Source organism: Penicilliopsis zonata, assembly GCF_001890105.1.
Source record: "Penicilliopsis zonata CBS 506.65 unplaced genomic scaffold ASPZOscaffold_4, whole genome shotgun sequence".
Lineage (NCBI taxonomy): Eukaryota > Fungi > Ascomycota > Eurotiomycetes > Eurotiales > Aspergillaceae > Penicilliopsis > Penicilliopsis zonata.
Window position 1 is genome coordinate 64,163 of NW_019208914.1, and position 17,139 is coordinate 81,301.

At 49.6% G+C, this 17,139-nt stretch overlaps 7 protein-coding genes across 7 annotated transcripts; 2 read left to right on the top strand and 5 right to left on the bottom strand.

Moving 5' to 3' along the window:
• Window positions 1-80: 80 nt before the first annotated feature.
• Window positions 81-954, bottom strand: ASPZODRAFT_129996 (hypothetical protein). The gene is made up of 4 exons (XM_022722408.1): window positions 845-954; window positions 772-785; window positions 526-699; window positions 81-448 (listed from the first exon to the last, which is right to left on the bottom strand). Exons 1-4 carry the CDS (start codon window positions 879-881, stop codon window positions 302-304), a joined length of 372 nt encoding a protein of 123 aa, XP_022582590.1. The 5' UTR covers window positions 882-954; the 3' UTR covers window positions 81-301.
• Window positions 955-1,267: 313 nt separating this feature from the next.
• Window positions 1,268-3,261, bottom strand: ASPZODRAFT_129998 (hypothetical protein). The gene is made up of 2 exons (XM_022722409.1): window positions 2,980-3,261; window positions 1,268-2,795 (listed from the first exon to the last, which is right to left on the bottom strand). The coding sequence occupies exons 1-2, from the start codon at window positions 3,127-3,129 to the stop codon at window positions 1,413-1,415; spliced, it is 1,533 nt and encodes a 510-aa protein (XP_022582591.1). The 5' UTR covers window positions 3,130-3,261; the 3' UTR covers window positions 1,268-1,412.
• A 138-nt stretch (window positions 3,262-3,399) lies between these two features.
• Window positions 3,400-4,599, top strand: ASPZODRAFT_129999 (hypothetical protein). The gene is made up of 2 exons (XM_022722410.1): window positions 3,400-3,532; window positions 3,604-4,599. The coding sequence occupies exon 2, from the start codon at window positions 3,705-3,707 to the stop codon at window positions 4,473-4,475; it is 771 nt and encodes a 256-aa protein (XP_022582592.1). The 5' UTR covers window positions 3,400-3,532; window positions 3,604-3,704; the 3' UTR covers window positions 4,476-4,599.
• A 171-nt stretch (window positions 4,600-4,770) lies between these two features.
• Window positions 4,771-6,142, bottom strand: ASPZODRAFT_1508365 (hypothetical protein). The gene is made up of 4 exons (XM_022725677.1): window positions 6,095-6,142; window positions 5,335-5,976; window positions 4,951-5,284; window positions 4,771-4,886 (listed from the first exon to the last, which is right to left on the bottom strand). Exons 2-3 carry the CDS (start codon window positions 5,828-5,830, stop codon window positions 5,130-5,132), a joined length of 651 nt encoding a protein of 216 aa, XP_022582593.1. The 5' UTR covers window positions 5,831-5,976; window positions 6,095-6,142; the 3' UTR covers window positions 4,771-4,886; window positions 4,951-5,129.
• Window positions 6,143-9,137: 2,995 nt separating this feature from the next.
• Window positions 9,138-12,697, bottom strand: ASPZODRAFT_62205 (hypothetical protein; the record flags this gene model as incomplete). The annotated part of the gene is made up of 4 exons (XM_022729064.1): window positions 9,138-11,408; window positions 11,485-12,038; window positions 12,113-12,483; window positions 12,567-12,697. The coding sequence occupies 4 exons, from the start codon at window positions 12,695-12,697 to the stop codon at window positions 9,138-9,140; spliced, it is 3,327 nt and encodes a 1,108-aa protein (XP_022582594.1).
• Window positions 12,698-13,211: 514 nt separating this feature from the next.
• On the bottom strand, window positions 13,212-14,883 carry ASPZODRAFT_130006 (hypothetical protein). Its single transcript, XM_022722411.1, has 4 exons — window positions 14,613-14,883; window positions 14,409-14,535; window positions 13,591-14,346; window positions 13,212-13,533 (listed from the first exon to the last, which is right to left on the bottom strand). Exons 1-4 carry the CDS (start codon window positions 14,754-14,756, stop codon window positions 13,481-13,483), a joined length of 1,080 nt encoding a protein of 359 aa, XP_022582595.1. The 5' UTR covers window positions 14,757-14,883; the 3' UTR covers window positions 13,212-13,480.
• Window positions 14,884-15,056: 173 nt separating this feature from the next.
• On the top strand, window positions 15,057-16,047 carry ASPZODRAFT_112587 (hypothetical protein). The gene is made up of 4 exons (XM_022721044.1): window positions 15,057-15,186; window positions 15,360-15,579; window positions 15,650-15,841; window positions 15,890-16,047. The coding sequence occupies exons 1-4, from the start codon at window positions 15,152-15,154 to the stop codon at window positions 16,007-16,009; spliced, it is 567 nt and encodes a 188-aa protein (XP_022582596.1). The 5' UTR covers window positions 15,057-15,151; the 3' UTR covers window positions 16,010-16,047.
• Window positions 16,048-17,139: the final 1,092 nt, after the last annotated feature.

Genomic DNA, 17,139 nt, shown 5'->3' on the forward strand with positions numbered 1-17,139 from the left:
GTCTTACTCCTCATAGCTTTTTAGCAAATACTATATCAGGTCTACTCATTTTCTCAGTCTGTTGTAGCTCATACTTGAGTACTGAAATTTTATAGCAAACGTTACAGTCGAAAAGCTTATCAGTAGCCTGAAGCCATTTCTAATATCGACCTTCGAAAATGTACAATATCAAGGTGCTTTTTGCGCTATTTGAAATATATAGACACAGGCTGGACCCAATCCGCTGGAGCCTATAATACCGCAGAAATGTGCACAACGTTCCAGATACTAGCAAATTTTTCTTTCATTGTAGTATTCTAGTTTACTCCAGGGCAATGCACTCAATCTCAACGAGGACACCCTTGGGCAGCTGGTGGACAGCGACGCAGCTGCGAGCGGGCTTGTGGACGAAGAACTTCTCGTAGGTGGCGTTCATCTCGGCGAAGTTGGCCATGTCGGTGAGGAAGACCTGGAGGAGATATAAGTCAGCAAGGTCCTTCTTTTCGGGGGAGTAGATGTCGGTCTATATTTCCGTAGAATACGTACGTTCACCTTGACGACCTTCTCGACGCTGGTACCGGCCGCGTCCAAGATGGCCTTGATGTTGTTGCAGCACGCCTGGGTCAGCTCGCCAATGTTGCCTTCGACCAGGGCACCGGTCGAGTCGGCGGGGATCTGGCCGGAAACGAAGATCTGGCCGTTGGCGCGGATCGCCTGGGACTGATGGGGTTTGTTTTGTTAGATAGGTATAGCTAATAAATTGGGAATGGGCTCGGCGGCAAGATCACATACGTAGGGTCCGGCAGCTGTTCGTTTAATTGTCAGTCAAATGTCTCTAATCTCTGTTTGCACAATGCAGACTTACGAGGGCAGGCTTCCTTCGAAAGAATGATAGAAGACATTGTGTTGGAGTTATTCGAAAAAGGGAATCGAGAGATCGGTGAAGGAATTGATATTGCTGCTGCAACTGGACGAGACAGGTATGATAGATGAAGTAGATTTCGCGAGAAATTCCTGAGCATGACGGTGTTGACAGTAGAGATATACTGGGATAGCTTGACTCTGTACCCCGCCCGGCATCGGAGGTTCAAACCCCGCGGCGTTTGAAACTCCGATTGCTATGTATAAATATGTGAGCTGATTCAAAATTCATGATAGAATGTGATAAGCATGGGCAGGGTACTAGATTATGATTGCTAAGATACATCCGATTAAGTATCTAATTTACATATACTCTGGGAGGTGAAGCAGCCTGGGCTTCTCCTAAGCGAAGCGAGCGAGGATCACCCCGCCTGTACAAAAATGTATACAACGCGATAAAGAAACACACTGATCGTTGGAGAGGTTATGTTGGAGTAGATAGATAAAAATTCCACCCAAGACACTCAATAATAATAGACAGTAATAATGGATTAAGTAGATGTCGTTGAAAGTCATTTCGCATTATGTTCGTTACTCAATTGTCGCAGGACCATCGCAGCCTGGTCGGCAGAGTACCCAAAGAAAACCGGACCATTGAACACAATGTTTGCCGGTTTGGGTAGCTTCGGCTCTATGTTTTCAAGAGGAGGCTTGGGCACTTGAGGCTGATCCTGGCCGGGACTTTCTGCAACCCCGGGCTTGGTGTCATGATCTGGCATGATCTCCGGCCCTGGAATCACAGGTTCCTGTGGTGGCCGTGGCCGTCCGTGACCGAATGGGCAGACACCAGCTGGCCGTCCAGGATGAGGTGCCTGTGCAGGAGAGTCGTGGATCGGCGGGAAGGGAGGGGGAGGGGTGTCGTTATGAAGTGTATGCTCAATCGGCTTGGAAACTTGAGCCACAGGAGACTGCGGAGCCGATTCTGCAGTCTCCATGGAGAAGGGAACTGGAATCCCCCAAGGTCTACTTGGAGATTCGCCCACACGAATCTCTCGCATGGGACGATCGAAATGACTCTTTCGTTCGTCCGGATCTTCATCCACATCTTCCCCGACAGTAGGGAGCGTCTCAAGCTCTGGAGACTTGAGGCTCACACTCTCCGCCCATTTTCCAACTCGGTCGGTTGATAAAGAGCTAGCAGTACCCGTGGCATTTGATTTGCCATTCGGAAGGAAAGCCTGGTGTTTCTCGCTCAACCCTCGGATCATGTTGATGAGGCTCCCGTATTTCGCATCCAATTGCCGCATGCTTTGAGAATCTTTCTGATAGCGCTTGACGCAAATTGTATGACTCCGTGGGATTTCGTGTTTGTGTTTCTCGACGTATTCTGCAATTTCTTCAGGACTATGCTGGTCCAAAAACCGGATAGGACATCGGGAAATCGGGCACTGGGACGATGACGAGCGAACAGAAGCCTCTGCGCGACTCAGCCGTCGACCATTCTTTTCGGCTTTGATAGGATCCAGATCTTCATGACCGCAGGTATTGCTGTGCACCGATTTTGCGGCGCTTCCTTCGCCAATGGAGACGCCATTTTCAGTAGTCTGGACATTCGGCTTCGAAAAGGGACACCGCAAATCTCCTTGCGTCGCGCCTTTGGTTGTAAAATCGCGTTCCAAGCCACTAGCCTGAGCAGCGACAGTTTCTGAACTGATATTCAGGTTGTCATCATTCGCCAGCATGATGGAATTGTAACATTCCAGGCCCTGTTGAATGGCATCGAGGATTTCATCTCCTACATGTCCAGAACTCCCGAGCGATTTGATTACATCTGCATATTTCAACAGCGATTCAATACGGTCGACGGCGGCCGGCGGGCGACTGGCTATTTTCTGTGCCACTAGGACAGTGTGGGCATCCTGTCCCCCGGGGAGCTGGGTTGCCAATTTCAAGTACTATCATAAAAATTTTTGAATTAGTGACTGCTTTATTTGCATCTATGAAAATGGTCTGGCTAAAAGAGTCTCATCAGAGAATATAGTTTGATCGGTCATCGCCGCAGATACGACTCTTGATCTAGAGCTAATGAAATTTTTCTCATCATCTGAGACAAGGAGTATGGTTGACGAGATTATGTACCTCATCATGAGCATATTCCAGCTGCTCTTGTAGAGCCTTTTCCTTGCAGTTCAGTTCTTGGACAGTCACTAGGAGAGCCTCGAAGGCCCGAGCAAGAGACTTCAGCTGTTGGTGTGGCTCTGGCTGGTCAACTACCAGAGCAGGAGACATATTGACTGGTGTATTATTTAAAAGCAGAGTGAATTACAAAGTTGTCAAGGCCTCATCAAGCCAGAAACAACAATTCTGCATCACGCAGAAGCGCGCTTCCAGGATCATTGCTGAAACGGAAGGATCTGAACAGTTGAGCTTTCGGAGCTGGCTGAAAACGTTCACGCCACGTGCTTATTAATTAAGCGAGATGGCCCGTGCATACATCACATGATGTATATTTTTGCCCAATGCCAAGCCAAGGCATTCAACCCCCCAGGCAGCAATCTATTCGGAGTCGTTATCTATGTTATCATGATAAACTAGTTGGGCATACTGTTGTTGTATGTCACTTTGGATTGATCTTCAGAGTGGTCCTGAGCTTTACTAGATAAGACATAGCATATTGCTCTAGAGTCATCTGGTAAGAGTTGACTATATTTTCTTATGCAGGTATATATGTTTTTGCAAAGCCTCTAACAGAACAACAATTAGTTACCACAGTTAGCCGCTTGAGTGGAAACAGTAGAGTGCCGCCAGGGTTCGGACATCATTTTCCAACTTTTAAACCGCCTTCGCCGTCTAAATATATCAAAATGCATCTCAAGGACGAACCGACCATTCGGGTTGACGATTTACCCCCAGCAACCACGGTTGTCGCCAAGGAAGCAGTGGAAACGACCGAGACCGAGCGTCCGCTTTCCGAGATCATTCGCGCCGACAGACCAGCGCTCTATTTCGCTTACGGGTCAAATCTCTCCTTTACACAGATGCGATACCGATGTACCAATGACCCGGATTTATCGGCTCACCCCGTCGCGATCGCCCGGTTAGACGGGTGGCGGTGGCTGATTTGCGAAGCAGGGTATGCGAACGTGATCCCACCACGCGAGCTGCGGGTTGGAGAGCAGGTCACACACGGAGATCTCGTTCCTATATCGAGGGGGGGAGAAGGAGGTAAAGAGGAAGAAGATCAAGGGGCGATCTACGGCGTGCTGTACGAGATGAGTGACGCAGACGAGTTTCTCCTCGACGGATACGAGGGAGTCGACCATGCAGCGCCGGATGCACGCCCGCTCATAGACCGGAAGGTCAGGCCTAAAGAGCAAGGAATGGGCGATTACAACAAGTGGTACGTGCGTGCGACGGTGATCAATTGGCTAGACGAGGAGCAGCGGAAGTCAAGGCTGGCGGATGGCGACCAGCAGCCTGTTCTGATCTACGTGGACGAGGACCGCGTGCGGCTGGGCCCGCCAAGAGAAGAGTACATCGGACGGATGAATCGTGCGATTGCTGAAGCTGAGCAGATCGGGTTTCCGGCTGATTGGGCGGAGGCCGTGATGAGGAAATCCATCCCAAAGCAATAGCGGGCGCTTTTCCCCTTCTATGAACTATATATAGGGACATGACAAAGATGATCATTGCTTTGTGCATAACTCTTTAGAATTCTATAGATACCCATTGAATAGAAAAGAGCGTTGAGGTGCAAAACATTGATTATATTTATACTATCTCAATACGGTTGTATGTCCAATGGAAAGCATGGAGAGTGCGAACAGTACTTAATTCTCGAGTCATTTGCCGCGTCAGTCGGCCAAGGACAGCCAATTGATGGCAAAATCTGTATGTAGGAAAATTCGCTCATGTTCAGGCCACAGAGGGGCTGCGAAAAACCAACGTATCTACCTGGATGTATGTCCAAGCAAGGCGGCTAGACCACCCGACTAGGATACATCGCTCATCAAGTGAATTGAATTGGAATGACCGCGGTCGTTGATCTGTCAGCCAGTTGGTGTTTGTCCTGTTTTTTACGGGGGTGGAGCCGTTATTTGTATCAACCACTGCATTGCTGTGTTGTGTGAAAAGAGTTTTTTTCGAGCGAACTTTTTTTTTCTATAGGCGACATTAAGGGGGATTCCTGAGCGATGAGCTGAAAGACGAGGCGCAGGTATCAAAAAAAATCATTTTATCAAGCAGTCGCAATGAAAAAGACGAGTTGAGTTGGTGAGAAGAAGATTTGTTTATGCCTTCTCTTCCTGGCCGGAAAGAAGGGTGTAGACAGGAGCAGGAAGTTTGTCCCGTCCCTTGAGGAATTCGAGTTCGAGAATGAAGATGAAACCCAGGAGGTTGCCGCCCATCTTGTTAATCAGCTCTCCCGCCGCGTACGCAGAGCCACCTGTAGGATATCAGTAAAGGAGGGGGAAAAAAGAAATGATTGTTCTTTACCAGTAGCAATGATATCATCCACGACAATGACCTTCTGACCGGGCTTGATGGAGTCAGCCTGCATCTGGAAGAAGTCCTGGCCGTATTCCTTGTCGTAGGCCTGAGTCTCACAGGGCCCAGGCAGCTTGCCCTGCTTGCGGACAGGAACAAAGCTGGCACCGAGTCTCAGAGCCAGGCTAGGGCCGATCAGGAAGCCACGAGCCTCGAGGCCGACAATCACGTCGGGCTTCTGGTCGCCATGGACTTGGAGGATATGCAGCTCCAGGGAGCGAAGGAGGGCCTCGTGCAGCGTCGGATCGGCGAAAATTGGCAGGATATCCTCGAACAGGATGCCCGGCGAAGGGAAGTCGGGGAACTGACGCAGCGCCGCGCGCAGTCTTATCTTAAGACTGGCGAGTTCGGTGGAGCGGGGGGGATGGGCGGCGGAGTGTCCGGCGACTTGGGTGGTGGCATCGCGAGTCTCAGCAGGATGCTGATCGGCGGCGGATGAGGACATTATCAAAAGGAAGAAGAAGAAGAGAGAGAGAGAGAGAAGGAGAAAAGAAGAGAGAAGAAGGGAGGGAGAAGTCCAAGAGGAGCAACGAGAGGGGGGTAAGGATCAGGTAACAAACGGCCGATAAGCAGGCGAAGAGAAAAGGTGATCTGAACGCAGGCAGGGTCAGTACAATACCAGCCAGAAATTAGCCCCGTTTCTCGACCGGATTTCTCTTTCAGACGGTATGGAATGGGGCCATCATTGGACTAGAAAAACCCTACTTACCTGGCCAGGGGTCCTGTCTTCAGTTACAGTCAAACGGCGATGGCGGGATGTTCTGGAGAATTTTTTCCCGATACGACGACGTTTTTGCGTTCTTTTTTTACCCCTCCAGCCAGCCCTAGCCTCCCCCCCCCCCACCTGAACCATCGAGTACACTGGACACTGGACGCTTACACTGACACTTTACTCTATAGTGTACGGAAGGCCGGTATCACTGACTGTATACGTAGTCACTAGCTAACAACAATGGACAACCCACTTCCCGGCTCACCGCAGCTCTCGAACACGCCACGACCAGCGCGTGCTAGGAATGGATCTGTTCTGTTGCCCTTCAAATCAGACGGTGCCCTCGCAACGGTGGGTATACTCCGTACCCATGCCAGGATGATTCACTGGTTATTACACCCGGACAACCCTGGCGGGCCTAGAACGTGGAATGGTTTGTGTGTAAGAGTAAGAGAACCTTGTTGTTGCCAGATGATAGGCAACAGGTGTTAACCTCTTCCGCATCAGTAATAGTGGCAGCCACTGGCTACAGGCCATGTTAATTGACCCATCAGCTATTAATTATGTAGGCTCAGTGTACTGCGTAAAGGATCCAGCAAGCCATGGCGTGACTATAGTGCAATAGCAGCAAAGAGTTAACTATAAGTAATTAGTTAGTCCATATCAATATACTTAAATGCTTGCCACTCGATGAATAGACTCCTTGGTCTATATATAGTACGAGTATTATATTCTTAGAAATCTGTCTTACTGTTCAGAGCCGAGGAATGTTACGGAGACCACGACAATACAAAACAGTTCCACACCTACTTACCCAGCGCGGGCTTGTCGTGATCTTCTTGGATATGCCCAAAGTGGGCACGTTTTGACCTGGTTATCTGCACAGCCTGCCAGGGGTCTTCGAAGCGCGCCCCTCTTGTACCTCGGTCTGTATCGAATCTTGCTGATGACCAGAATTTCCGTAGTTGTTCCTCGAGCAAAGATAAAGGTCCATGCTATATTTTGGTCCTGCATCGACCGGCGGTCGACATTCCGGGTTTCTTTTGATATCAAAGCGGGCCGCTCGAGACTCCACTCCAGATGCCCAATTAGGAAAAAGAGGATCAGGATCGTATTCTGGACGCCATGGACTACTTCGTTCGTTGAGCGAGATCGACCATGTCTCTATGCACGGGGGGCCCATTGGCCGCAAATCGTCAGCCTACTTCGCTTCCCGGTGTGTTTCCCGCGAGGAGACAGGTTTCCATATTGTCAACTCTTCAGGATGCGCGCTAACCATCACAAATGTCCGGCCACTTGAATCCCTCAAGCTGGCATCTTTGGGTTTTGACAAGCCCATACGCTCCGTCGCTTTGCATATGTAGTAGTTAGTAGAGTTGTGGACCCGAAAGTGGTCCTCGATCTCGCCTCGGCTGTAGTGAGTGTCCGAGCAGGTTGCTCTTAGTTCCAACCACCAAGTCGCCCACCATCTCTTTGTAGCTTCATATCTATGATAAGGCAACTGAATTAGTGCATCTATCAATTAAAATTTACAAAAATTTGAAAGGGTAGGGGGAATTCAGGTACAACTCAACCAGTTCACTTGTTGTGTCTTCTCGACGCCAGCAACCCCCATTAACTGCCGGCGCGAGTCTCTGTGTATTATACCTGTTTCTGCAGATGTGAATCCCCCAGTACGTATGTGAGAATGTAAAGTAGATCAGTACTTATATTCTAATAATGCAGCACTGGGAAAGCTTTGGGTAACTGGTTGTCCAGGGACGGAAGGCAGCGAGGTAAGATCGAGATTGACCATGTGACCATACACACAGCTAAGAGTAGTGAGTACTGGCCTTAGTAGACTGGATTTGTCCAAAAACCCATGAAAATTCAGGACTGGTTGTATTTGATACATTATAAGACTCATAGTCTGTCTGGCCTAGATATTCCCTGGTTGCCCTCAAGACCTGACAGCGCTGAGAAACCCGGCACCAAGGGTCCATATCTGGATCTATATTGAGACATGAGATAAGAAAGCTGCAGAAATAGATGCGGTCGCATATACAATTCTTATCTTATCCTAAAGGTAATCCAGCCAACTACATCTATAGAATATCAATATATTCGCTGCCATCTAATCGTAACAAGACCATCCTCGGCTCCTGGGAAACTCCCACAAGGTTTGTCTGCTGCTACCACCAGCTCTTGACCGTCCTCTGCAACGCCGGTATTGTGGAGGGTCCAGTGATGCACCGTCAGCAGCTGGTGACCCCCGTCTATGCTTTTCACCTCGGCGTGGAAGCCTCTTCTACCACCTCGAACGAATATCTACCGGCATGTTTGAACCTGAAGCTATATTGTATTGTATAGTTTGTTAGAGGATACCCAATCTACCAAGATATCAGAGATGAGAATGTCTTAAGAATAAACATACGGGAACGCTTGCCTGATACCCCACACTTTCAGACAGGGTACAGGGATAGCATCCTTCTAGCAGGGTTCAAAGAACAAATCCCAGTCCATTGGCATGAGCACTTGAAGTCCGCTTATATAGATCGAAGGCAATAGACAAGGGGAGTCTTGGAAACCGGCAATCTTCAGTCTATCGCTGGGATTAGTACCTGTGTAGTAGTAATAGCATGGCCGAGGTACGGAGTACACCTTGGATTCCTAATTGGGAATAGCCTGGGGGTACAAGCTCTAAGGGAACTGCCATAATGCTATCCCTTCTCTTCATTGAACTCATCTCCTACATTGAGTCTTTCAGAGAGAGACCTTGCCTGGTAAGATGATGCCAGTACAACCGTATCTCTTGATCTCAGCCATGGTTCACTCCGACTTTTTATTCCAGGTTGTCGGGTTAATGTTGGCCGATCAAGATGGAGTGCTAGATGACCAGAGAGCCAGATTGAAATACTGAGAGATAAGCGTGTTCTACAGAACCATGTTATGTTTACATTATTCGAAAAGAAAGAAATGGAAGCAATACTCTCATCCAGTATTTGATGCAACGATTAATAAATCAAGTCTATCAAGTTATAACACACCTTTGACGCGGGATTTATATAATAAACAAGTTATTGATTGGAACACCCTGGGAATGCACCGTGTACCGCCGCTTGATACCCACGGAAGTTGCGCGGCGGAGGAGCTCATAAGTCTCCTCCCCACCGCCAGCCATCGCCATGCTGATGAGATGATGGCGTGGGATGCCCCCTGTTGTCATCTGCGGTTCGTCCAGATACGGCCGGACGAGATAGGGCTCTGCGCGGTGCGCGGCGAGTTGTTGGGGTGTCGATGACCGTGGCGACTTGCTTTGAGTGGAGTCTATTGGGGGGTCTTTCTGCGCCGCTGCCACGGGAAGATCGGGGTCGTCATCATCATCGTCATATGAAACAACGATGACAAGTTTCAAAGCCGAGCGCGAGGGCGGATACGCTGCGATGTTTTTCAGTTTTTGTGAAAAGCTGCAGCCGCCACGTTTGATGACGAGAACCTGGTGGGTTTGCACCACTTCTTTGGGCAGGCGTTCATCACAAAGTTCGTCAACAAAGAAGATAGTAGACCAGGACAGACGACGAGCAGGCGAATCACGCGGAAAGAAGGCCACGGAAGCATCTGGGACGTCGGGAAGCGGCGCCGAGCCCAGCCCTGTGGGTAACGTAGCTGGAATGACGAGTCGCGATGATGATGATGTTTTTTTTGGCGATTTCGTTGAGCCTGATGGACTCTCATCGCGGAGCAAAGAAGAAACGTGGCTCATTAATGATGATAAAACAGTCCTCATACTTGATGAAGAGGATGGTGCCGAGGTGATCCCTCCAATTTTGTCGTCGAATGTCATAGATTGCTGTTGCGTTGATTCGAGGCCTGCTACTGCCCCCTTTTCTCCGTGGCCATGTGAATCGTTTACTTTGCGAAAAGGCTCTGGACCAACGTCAACGACGATGTCAACAATATTCGAGTCACGTACGCAAGTGAAGTTGGGATCGGTGGGATCCAAAACCTCAAACGTAACTTCGTGAGACAAGTATACCTTCTCATCTTTTCCCAAAGGTACACTGTTGATCACTTGCACTCGGAAGCCTTCGGTCGTAGTCCCGTCGAAGGAACTTAACAAGAGCAGGTCTTGGATCATACTCAGCCGAAGGCCGCCAATGTTCTTAATCAAAATACCCTCACGAACACGCTCAAGAGATCCCGGGCCTGCAACCACGCCGGGGAGGGCTGGGAATGAGATATCAAGCGTTGGACGAGTGGTCATTGGGGAACTCATTCCGTTGGACGGAACAAGCTCTGGTGGCAATGTCCAAGGGTAGAATGTGTAGTTGCTGGGTGATTGTAGATCGGCCAGCGAAACGCTAGGGTGATCATAAGCATAATCTAGTAGAGCGCCTTCAGCTCCACCCCGACCCGGCATGAGATGTAAACGTGCAAGACTCGCTGCATGGAAAATATCCGGACGCGCCGCGGTTGACGATACGCCTAGACCGGAGGGTAGAGGGGGTATCTGACATGTCGCCTGAGAAGTATTCTCGTCGGAGAATTTTTCACGACTACGGCGAGAACGGTCCGAAGAAAGGCGCTTGGGCACAATGAGGGGATGGCCCTCGGTGGAAAACACAAAGGGGGCATCCAGGGTGTTTAATGGATGACTGGGATCGAAAAGAAGAAACAAGTACTTGGCAGTTTCTCCAAGGAAGAAGCTCTCCATCCGATCGCTCAATTCACCATTCCGAACATCTTGGAGGCCCGCCCAACCGCATTTAGTCCAGCATCGCCTCTTGATATCTCGCAAAACCATTTCCCCTACATGCAAATACCATGGATCCTTGGTAGCTCGGTAAAGATAGTAGGTCGATTCGATGAACTCTGGACGACCACCCCACCAGGTCAGGCCACCTTCTATATCCCCAGTGGCAACGTTCCATCTCTCGGGAAGACCGGCGAATCGAGTCCATACCGCAGTTGTGAGTAGATGAATCCCAGTGGCATCCTCGAGCTCTCCTGCCAACGCCAAAAGGCCGGGATAGTACGCGCTGAGGCTGTCCATCCAGAAGGCACGAGTGGCGCCTGTGAACAAGTCACCCTGGATAAAATGAGGGTGTTGATACCCTTCGCCTCTGTACAGGTGGTGTTTGATTGAGGCCTGCGACTCTTCCCATACGTGAAGGAAGGCGTCGGCAGAATGTTCGTACTCGCTTAAAGGTATATAATAGTTGTCCCATATTGACCAAGGGCTCTCGCTATTCGAGGGGGAGCGATCGCCAGAAGATAGTAAGATATGGGATTTGAAGGCGTATTCAAAAAAACTGTCAATCCCGGCACCAATCTTTTTGACAGCCGTAGTATTAGCATGTCAACAATGAGACACAATAGCTGATAAAACAAATCTCTCAGGTACGTACTCCAGTATAAGAATGCACCCATTTGCCGGATTCGGCATCGATGCCTGAACCAATCAAGCCAATATCGCTTCTTCTGGCCCAAACAGCCCAAAATGCTCTTTTAGCCAACTCTTCATATCGACCGTCTCCAGTGAGCCTGCTCAGAACGGTAAATTCGAGGACAAGACTACCAGCGCCCGCGCTGCAAGTCTCTGTGATCTCAGGTATTCCCTGGCGTCTTTTTTGGCAAGACCTGTCACCCGTCTTCTCACAAACAGGATCCAAATTCAGTGGAGAGTTTTCATAGAACGGGACCCCATACCGCAAGTTGACGCGCGGGTAAGGAATAGCCGTCTCAGTGTAGAAGGCGGGTAGAATGCGGTTCGCCAAATCCACAGCAAGTCTTAGGAGCTGGCCATCGTAGACAAACCCGTTTTCCCATTGGATACCATGATCATGCTCGGAAAAAGAACCTTTGTCCCATGCCTGTGCAAAGGCTGCTTCTGTGTCTAGAGGGTGGTATCCTCTTATAGGAAGGTCACCGACGGCGAAGATATGGGCGCTGAGCAGTCCACCTAGCGCCGAATCGCACATGTTAGTCGACATGGGATCAAGTCTTGAAACGCACTGCTGCCAAGTCACACCGTACCTAGGCCTCTGATAACGGTCTCAAAGACTTGAACCTTGCTGTCCATATCAAATCCACGAGCCCTCTCGCCCTGTCCAGCAGGGCCCTCCGAGCCATCTCCATAAAGTCTGACCAAATCCTTCACCCCGGCCTGGAAGTGAGCCCACGCTATAGCACCACTGTCATTGCTCGATGACATTATCGCGAGGCTGGACAGACTATCGATCAAGGTCAGGGAGTAGTTCCCCAGGACATCGTTCAGTTCGATGTGCGCTGGATTTGCACGGTCGCGAACCAAGGGGCGACAAGTCAGCGGGCGTAGCTCGTCCTCTGGAAAGGCATGTTTCATGTAATTGTTAAAGCCATGGTAGAACATATGTTCAGTGTCGGTCCTGTATCAGAGAGACCTTGTATCAGTACACGAGAGCAGGACAGTTAATCGTTGCCATTGCCACACACACACACACACACACACCTAAGGTCATTGATCTGATTCAAAGTCATCCCTCCGGCCATGGAGATCCATGATGGCAGCAGAAGGAGCCAGAATATCCATGCGGTCCAAGGAGCAGACATCATCTGTAAGCACCAACATCGCGCACGCATAACCAGCGCAAGACCGCCGCAACAGGGATGTAAGCCCTGCGAATGATTTTCAGTCGGTCTGGAGTCTCCTGCAATCTCCGTGGATTTCTGCGATGATCTCGGCGGTGCAGAGTCCACTGTCCAGGTGGGTTAAGAGTAAAAGCCTGTTAAGGCATGTCAAATTCCTGGCTTCAATAATGACACTGTCATTATTTTGCTTCTAGGGCGGAAGGCGGCCAAATATGTATCGATACGTACCATTTTAGTCACATGTCATACAATATAGGATCGTCGCAGTTTTTTCTCCCCCTTTTATATGATTAAATTGTTGAATTAATAAAATAAAAGAAAGTAGACTTTATAGCTCATAACTATCAAATGCACAGTATATTATCTTATTGGAATTAGAAGGTGGCTAAAGAGTCTTCTTATATTGACATTAATACTAGTAAAGATACCACCAAATGTGGGCTCACATTTTGGTTGAATATGGCAAACACTTCAAATGTAGATAGATCCTATAGACCATACACTCACTCTCATACAAATACAAAATCTATATTTAACTAGAGCCCGCCTGTTAGAGCAAATAAAGAGCTTGACAAAAATAATAGATTATATGGGTATCATTCTGAGCAGTATCTCTTATACCTCTTGTAATACCTCGCGCATCAGCTGAAGATGCAGTGATTTGGAATTATAATTATTTAAACAACCTGAGTTGGCTCTGGTTAGTTATAAAAATGGTGCCTCTTGCAGAGAATATTTGTACAAGTGGTGGATTCATAACTAAATAGTACAACTTCACTTGCCCAGTTCTCCAAGCATAAGGTTCCTGTCCGAAGAACAAGATACGACTATAGAAAGCGTTAGGAGAGGCAATTCTGTATACGTATACTTTGGGGATGACTCACTGATGGGCTCATCATTCGGTGAAAACCGTACATCGTTGACCGTGCCCTTGTGGCCGGGGAGCTTGTAGAGGAGCTTTCCGGTCTTGAAGTCCCATACCACGACACTACGATCGCCGCTTCCTGCAGCAATCTTGTCGCCTTTCGGGTCCCAGCTTGCCCGGATAAGATTCTTCTCCAGCCCCGTGGGAGCACCGTCGTAGGTATTGATTTGTCGATTGCTGGGTGCGAACGGCCGGATATCCCAGGTACGCACCGTCGAATCGTGGGAGTTCGACAGGAGAGACTGAGAATCGGGAGAAATCTGAAGTGATGTGATAGTATCGCTATGACCAGCCATAGAGTAAGCCACTGCCTTTTTCCGCAAGTCCCACGCGTGAATTGTATTATCGATGCCACCGCTGAAGATCTCGCTTCCTGCTTCAGAGATCGCGACCGCAGTAATCGGCAGTTCTGTTTCCAAGTAGTCGATAGCCTCCTTCTGCCGGGGGTCCCATATTCCAACACACCCGTCATCGCTTGCACTGACTAGAAGCTCTTGCCCACGCCGGCTGATATCAAGGCAATTGATGATCTCTTCGTGGCCCACATGCCGGCGAATTCTCTGGCCTGTCTCCAGATCCCAGCTGCCGAGGGTCATGTCTGCCGAGGCGGAATAGAGTACTTTCGAATCCCGAGACCATTGAAGATCTAACACGGCTCCTCGATGGCCTGTCAGGGCGCCATAATTTTCGCATTGGCCGTAGGTATTCCAGAGCACTTCAGGTCGTTGCACGATCAGCACACATTCGGTACATAAAAGCGGATATATAAGCACGTACAAATAGACCGATCCATCGATCCAGACGCAATATGCTGTGCGGTAGGATCAAACCGAACTGCAAATACTTCGCCCGAATGACCAGAAAGCTCCATGATCGGGGCTTCGAGCCCACTACTGCGGGGAACCTGGATTCGCGGTCAACTCCTGGGGACTTGAAGGAGCTGCTCTGAAAAGCTCCGAGAAACAAGGACTATTGACCTACCGCTTGTACCAACGCTCCATTTTGCGACGATCCCTTGACCACTGCTGTTCCTAGATCAAGCTCCGAGTCCGACTTCTTTCGCTTGACGACAAGCTGGCTAGAAGAGCCAAAAGCTGCCTGGGCCGGGCGTTTCTCCCCCGACATGTTATGGAAACGTATCTCGTCGACGTATGGCGCAGGTGAGGTATTGGAAAGGAGCCAAATAAGAGCAATAATTCCAGAGCAGAAATTGGTACCAACCCAATTCAAAGTGTGCAGCTATAGTTCGTCAAGAAATATCACTGCAGGCAAAGTTGCGATGGGGCGGAGATCATAGGCGCGGAAAACGCATTTTAGGCGCGCTAAACGCAACCTGGCGGAATGTCCACGCTCCGCTTCGGCCTATCTACTTGTTGGCGGGGAAGATACGAATCTCAACGGACTTCAGACGTAACCTTATACTGATTTTCATTCATTGCTTCCCTCTCTTTATTTTATTTTTCTATTAATTTCTATTACAAAATAAATCTGGGATCTAGGTCCTCGGATAATCCATAGAAATGTCTGCTACAAAAACCGCGAGATTAGGAGAAGAGTATGTTTGTCTGACCTATTATCTGGGATACTTTGGCTAATTGTTTCTTTTCGATTACAGTCTATGGAAGTCAGTAAGCTGAACGACCCTTTGTAATATTTGCAAAACGATAACTTGGATTTCTGGCTGGCTCTTTGGCTGGCGCTGCAATGCGAGACTGATTGATTTGACAGAAGCCGAGTTGACAAGGTGAATGCGGAGCTGGTGACCCTGACATACGGTACAATTGTAGCCCAGCTATGCCAGGACTACGATGAGGATTACATGGAGGTCAACAAACAATTGGACAAGATGGGATACAACATTGGCATGCGTCTAATTGAAGACTTCCTGGCGAAGTCCACCGTGGGCCGCTGCGCCAACTTTCGCGAGACGGCAGACATGATCTCCAAGGTTTGTCTTCGAATATGTGACCCTTGTATGGCACCGGTAGCACATCCGCTAACCAATGCGGGTGGAATAGGTCGGGTTCAAGATGTTCCTGAATATCACCCCCACGGTGACGAACTGGACGAGCGATAACAACCAGTTTTCGTTGATATTTGAGGAGAACCCGCTGGCCGACTTTGTTGAGCTACCGGACGATGGTCGGGCGCAGGATGAACTGTGGTTCTCCAACATTCTGTGTGGAGTGTTACGGGGAGCTCTGGAGATGGTACGTGGCCGCGGCTCGCCGTAGGATATTGTTCTGACAATTGCACAGGTTCAAATGCAGATCGAGGCCCACTTCGTCAGTGATGTGCTGCGGGGGGACGATACTACCGAAATGCGGGTATCACTTGTACGATATATCGAGGATGAGATGCCACCCGATGAAGAATGAATGGTTTCTTTCCATAATTAAACCTGCGGATTTGAGGCGTTTGTACAGGGCCTGGGATTTGTGCTTTTGAAACCTTGAGTTATAATAACTATGCATTCAATCAACATGTTTCACCTGGAGTTTGATTTATCTGGTCTGTCTATAGCAGAAGAACATGTGTAGTAGTATATATAGTCTATCAAATTGCAGAATGCTGGGACATTGTTTTATGAAGCTCCTATACATTTTATACTCCAGAATCCATCGCTCGGCTGATCTGCCGCCACTCAAACACGTGATGCACTATTCCTCAACAGGAGTTAGCGTGATGAGGAGTGCGCGCAGGGCGGGCGTCACCGACCCTGAAGCCCCTCGCCATCTCAGCTTTTCTGCATCTTTTCCCTCCTTCAATTCGGTCATTGCTGTCGGACCCTGATCTCTCGTTGTCTACTGTCCTAATCCGGGGGGGGGAATCTGACTCCCAGAACCACTCATCGGTCGAAGCAGACCACCGATCGGCGCTCGGTCGCGGTGCTCCGTATTGCAATCTTCTTCCCTGGGCCTCCACTCTGTCGCACCCACCGCCCGTCTGCTGCCTCAGGCTCGCCAGTCCCAGCACTTCGTTGCTGCATGCTCAGAAGTACGCGTGGCTGTGGCATCTCCCAGCCCTCTGGCGATCCGCCTCGACGTTGATCCGTTCCGAACAAGCGATTCACGCCAGCCGGCGACAGCACGGCAGCCCGGCACTCTCCAGGCACCGCGCTGGTCCTCCCACCCACCCAAGCCAGATCCACTGCTACTACACCTTATCCTCGCCCAACTCTGTCGTGACCCTTCGCCTCCCTGCTATTCCACACCCCCGACCCCCGTGCGGATCTCTCCGTGCTTCCCACTCTCCGTCGTGAGATCTAGGGCACTGGAGACTCTTGGTCATCTCGAGCTTTTTTCTTTTCCTTCTTGCCCCCCCTCTTCTTCCCTCCTGGTGGTGCTGTGCTGCCCTCTTGGTCCGCTCTCGCTCTCAAGCGCCGTTCCCGTTCCCACACTTCATCATCCTACGTCGTGCGCCTCTCGCCTGATTTCCCGCCTGATTTCCTCCCTACCGCGCATTTCTCGCAATATTTGTCTTCCTCGACCGTCTTGTGGGACTGTCG

Coding starts and splice junctions, on each gene's coding strand:
- ASPZODRAFT_129996 (XM_022722408.1), bottom strand. CDS start 881: ATGTCTTCTATCATTCTTTCGAAGGAAGCCTGCCCTC. Junction 449..525: donor AGAAGGTCGTCAAGGTGAAC/GTACGTATTCTA, acceptor TATCTCCTCCAG/GTCTTCCTCACCGACATGGC.
- ASPZODRAFT_129998 (XM_022722409.1), bottom strand. CDS start 3,129: ATGTCTCCTGCTCTGGTAGTTGACCAGCCAGAGCCACACCAACAGCTG. Junction 2,796..2,979: donor TGGAATATGCTCATGATGAG/GTACATAATCTC, acceptor TTTTTATGATAG/TACTTGAAATTGGCAACCCA.
- ASPZODRAFT_129999 (XM_022722410.1), top strand. CDS start 3,705: ATGCATCTCAAGGACGAACCGACCATTCGGGTTGACGATTTACCCCCA.
- ASPZODRAFT_1508365 (XM_022725677.1), bottom strand. CDS start 5,830: ATGTCCTCATCCGCCGCCGATCAGCATCCTGCTGAGACTCGCGATGCC. Junction 5,285..5,334: donor GGATGATATCATTGCTACTG/GTAAAGAACAAT, acceptor GATATCCTACAG/GTGGCTCTGCGTACGCGGCG.
- ASPZODRAFT_130006 (XM_022722411.1), bottom strand. CDS start 14,756: ATGTCGGGGGAGAAACGCCCGGCCCAGGCAGCTTTTGGCTCTTCTAGC. Junction 14,536..14,612: donor ATGGAGCGTTGGTACAAGCG/GTAGGTCAATAG, acceptor CCGCGAATCCAG/GTTCCCCGCAGTAGTGGGCT. Junction 13,534..13,590: donor ACCGAATGATGAGCCCATCA/GTGAGTCATCCC, acceptor CGCTTTCTATAG/TCGTATCTTGTTCTTCGGAC.
- ASPZODRAFT_112587 (XM_022721044.1), top strand. CDS start 15,152: ATGTCTGCTACAAAAACCGCGAGATTAGGAGAAGA. Junction 15,187..15,359: donor ACCGCGAGATTAGGAGAAGA/GTATGTTTGTCT, acceptor TTGATTTGACAG/AAGCCGAGTTGACAAGGTGA. Junction 15,580..15,649: donor CGGCAGACATGATCTCCAAG/GTTTGTCTTCGA, acceptor CGGGTGGAATAG/GTCGGGTTCAAGATGTTCCT.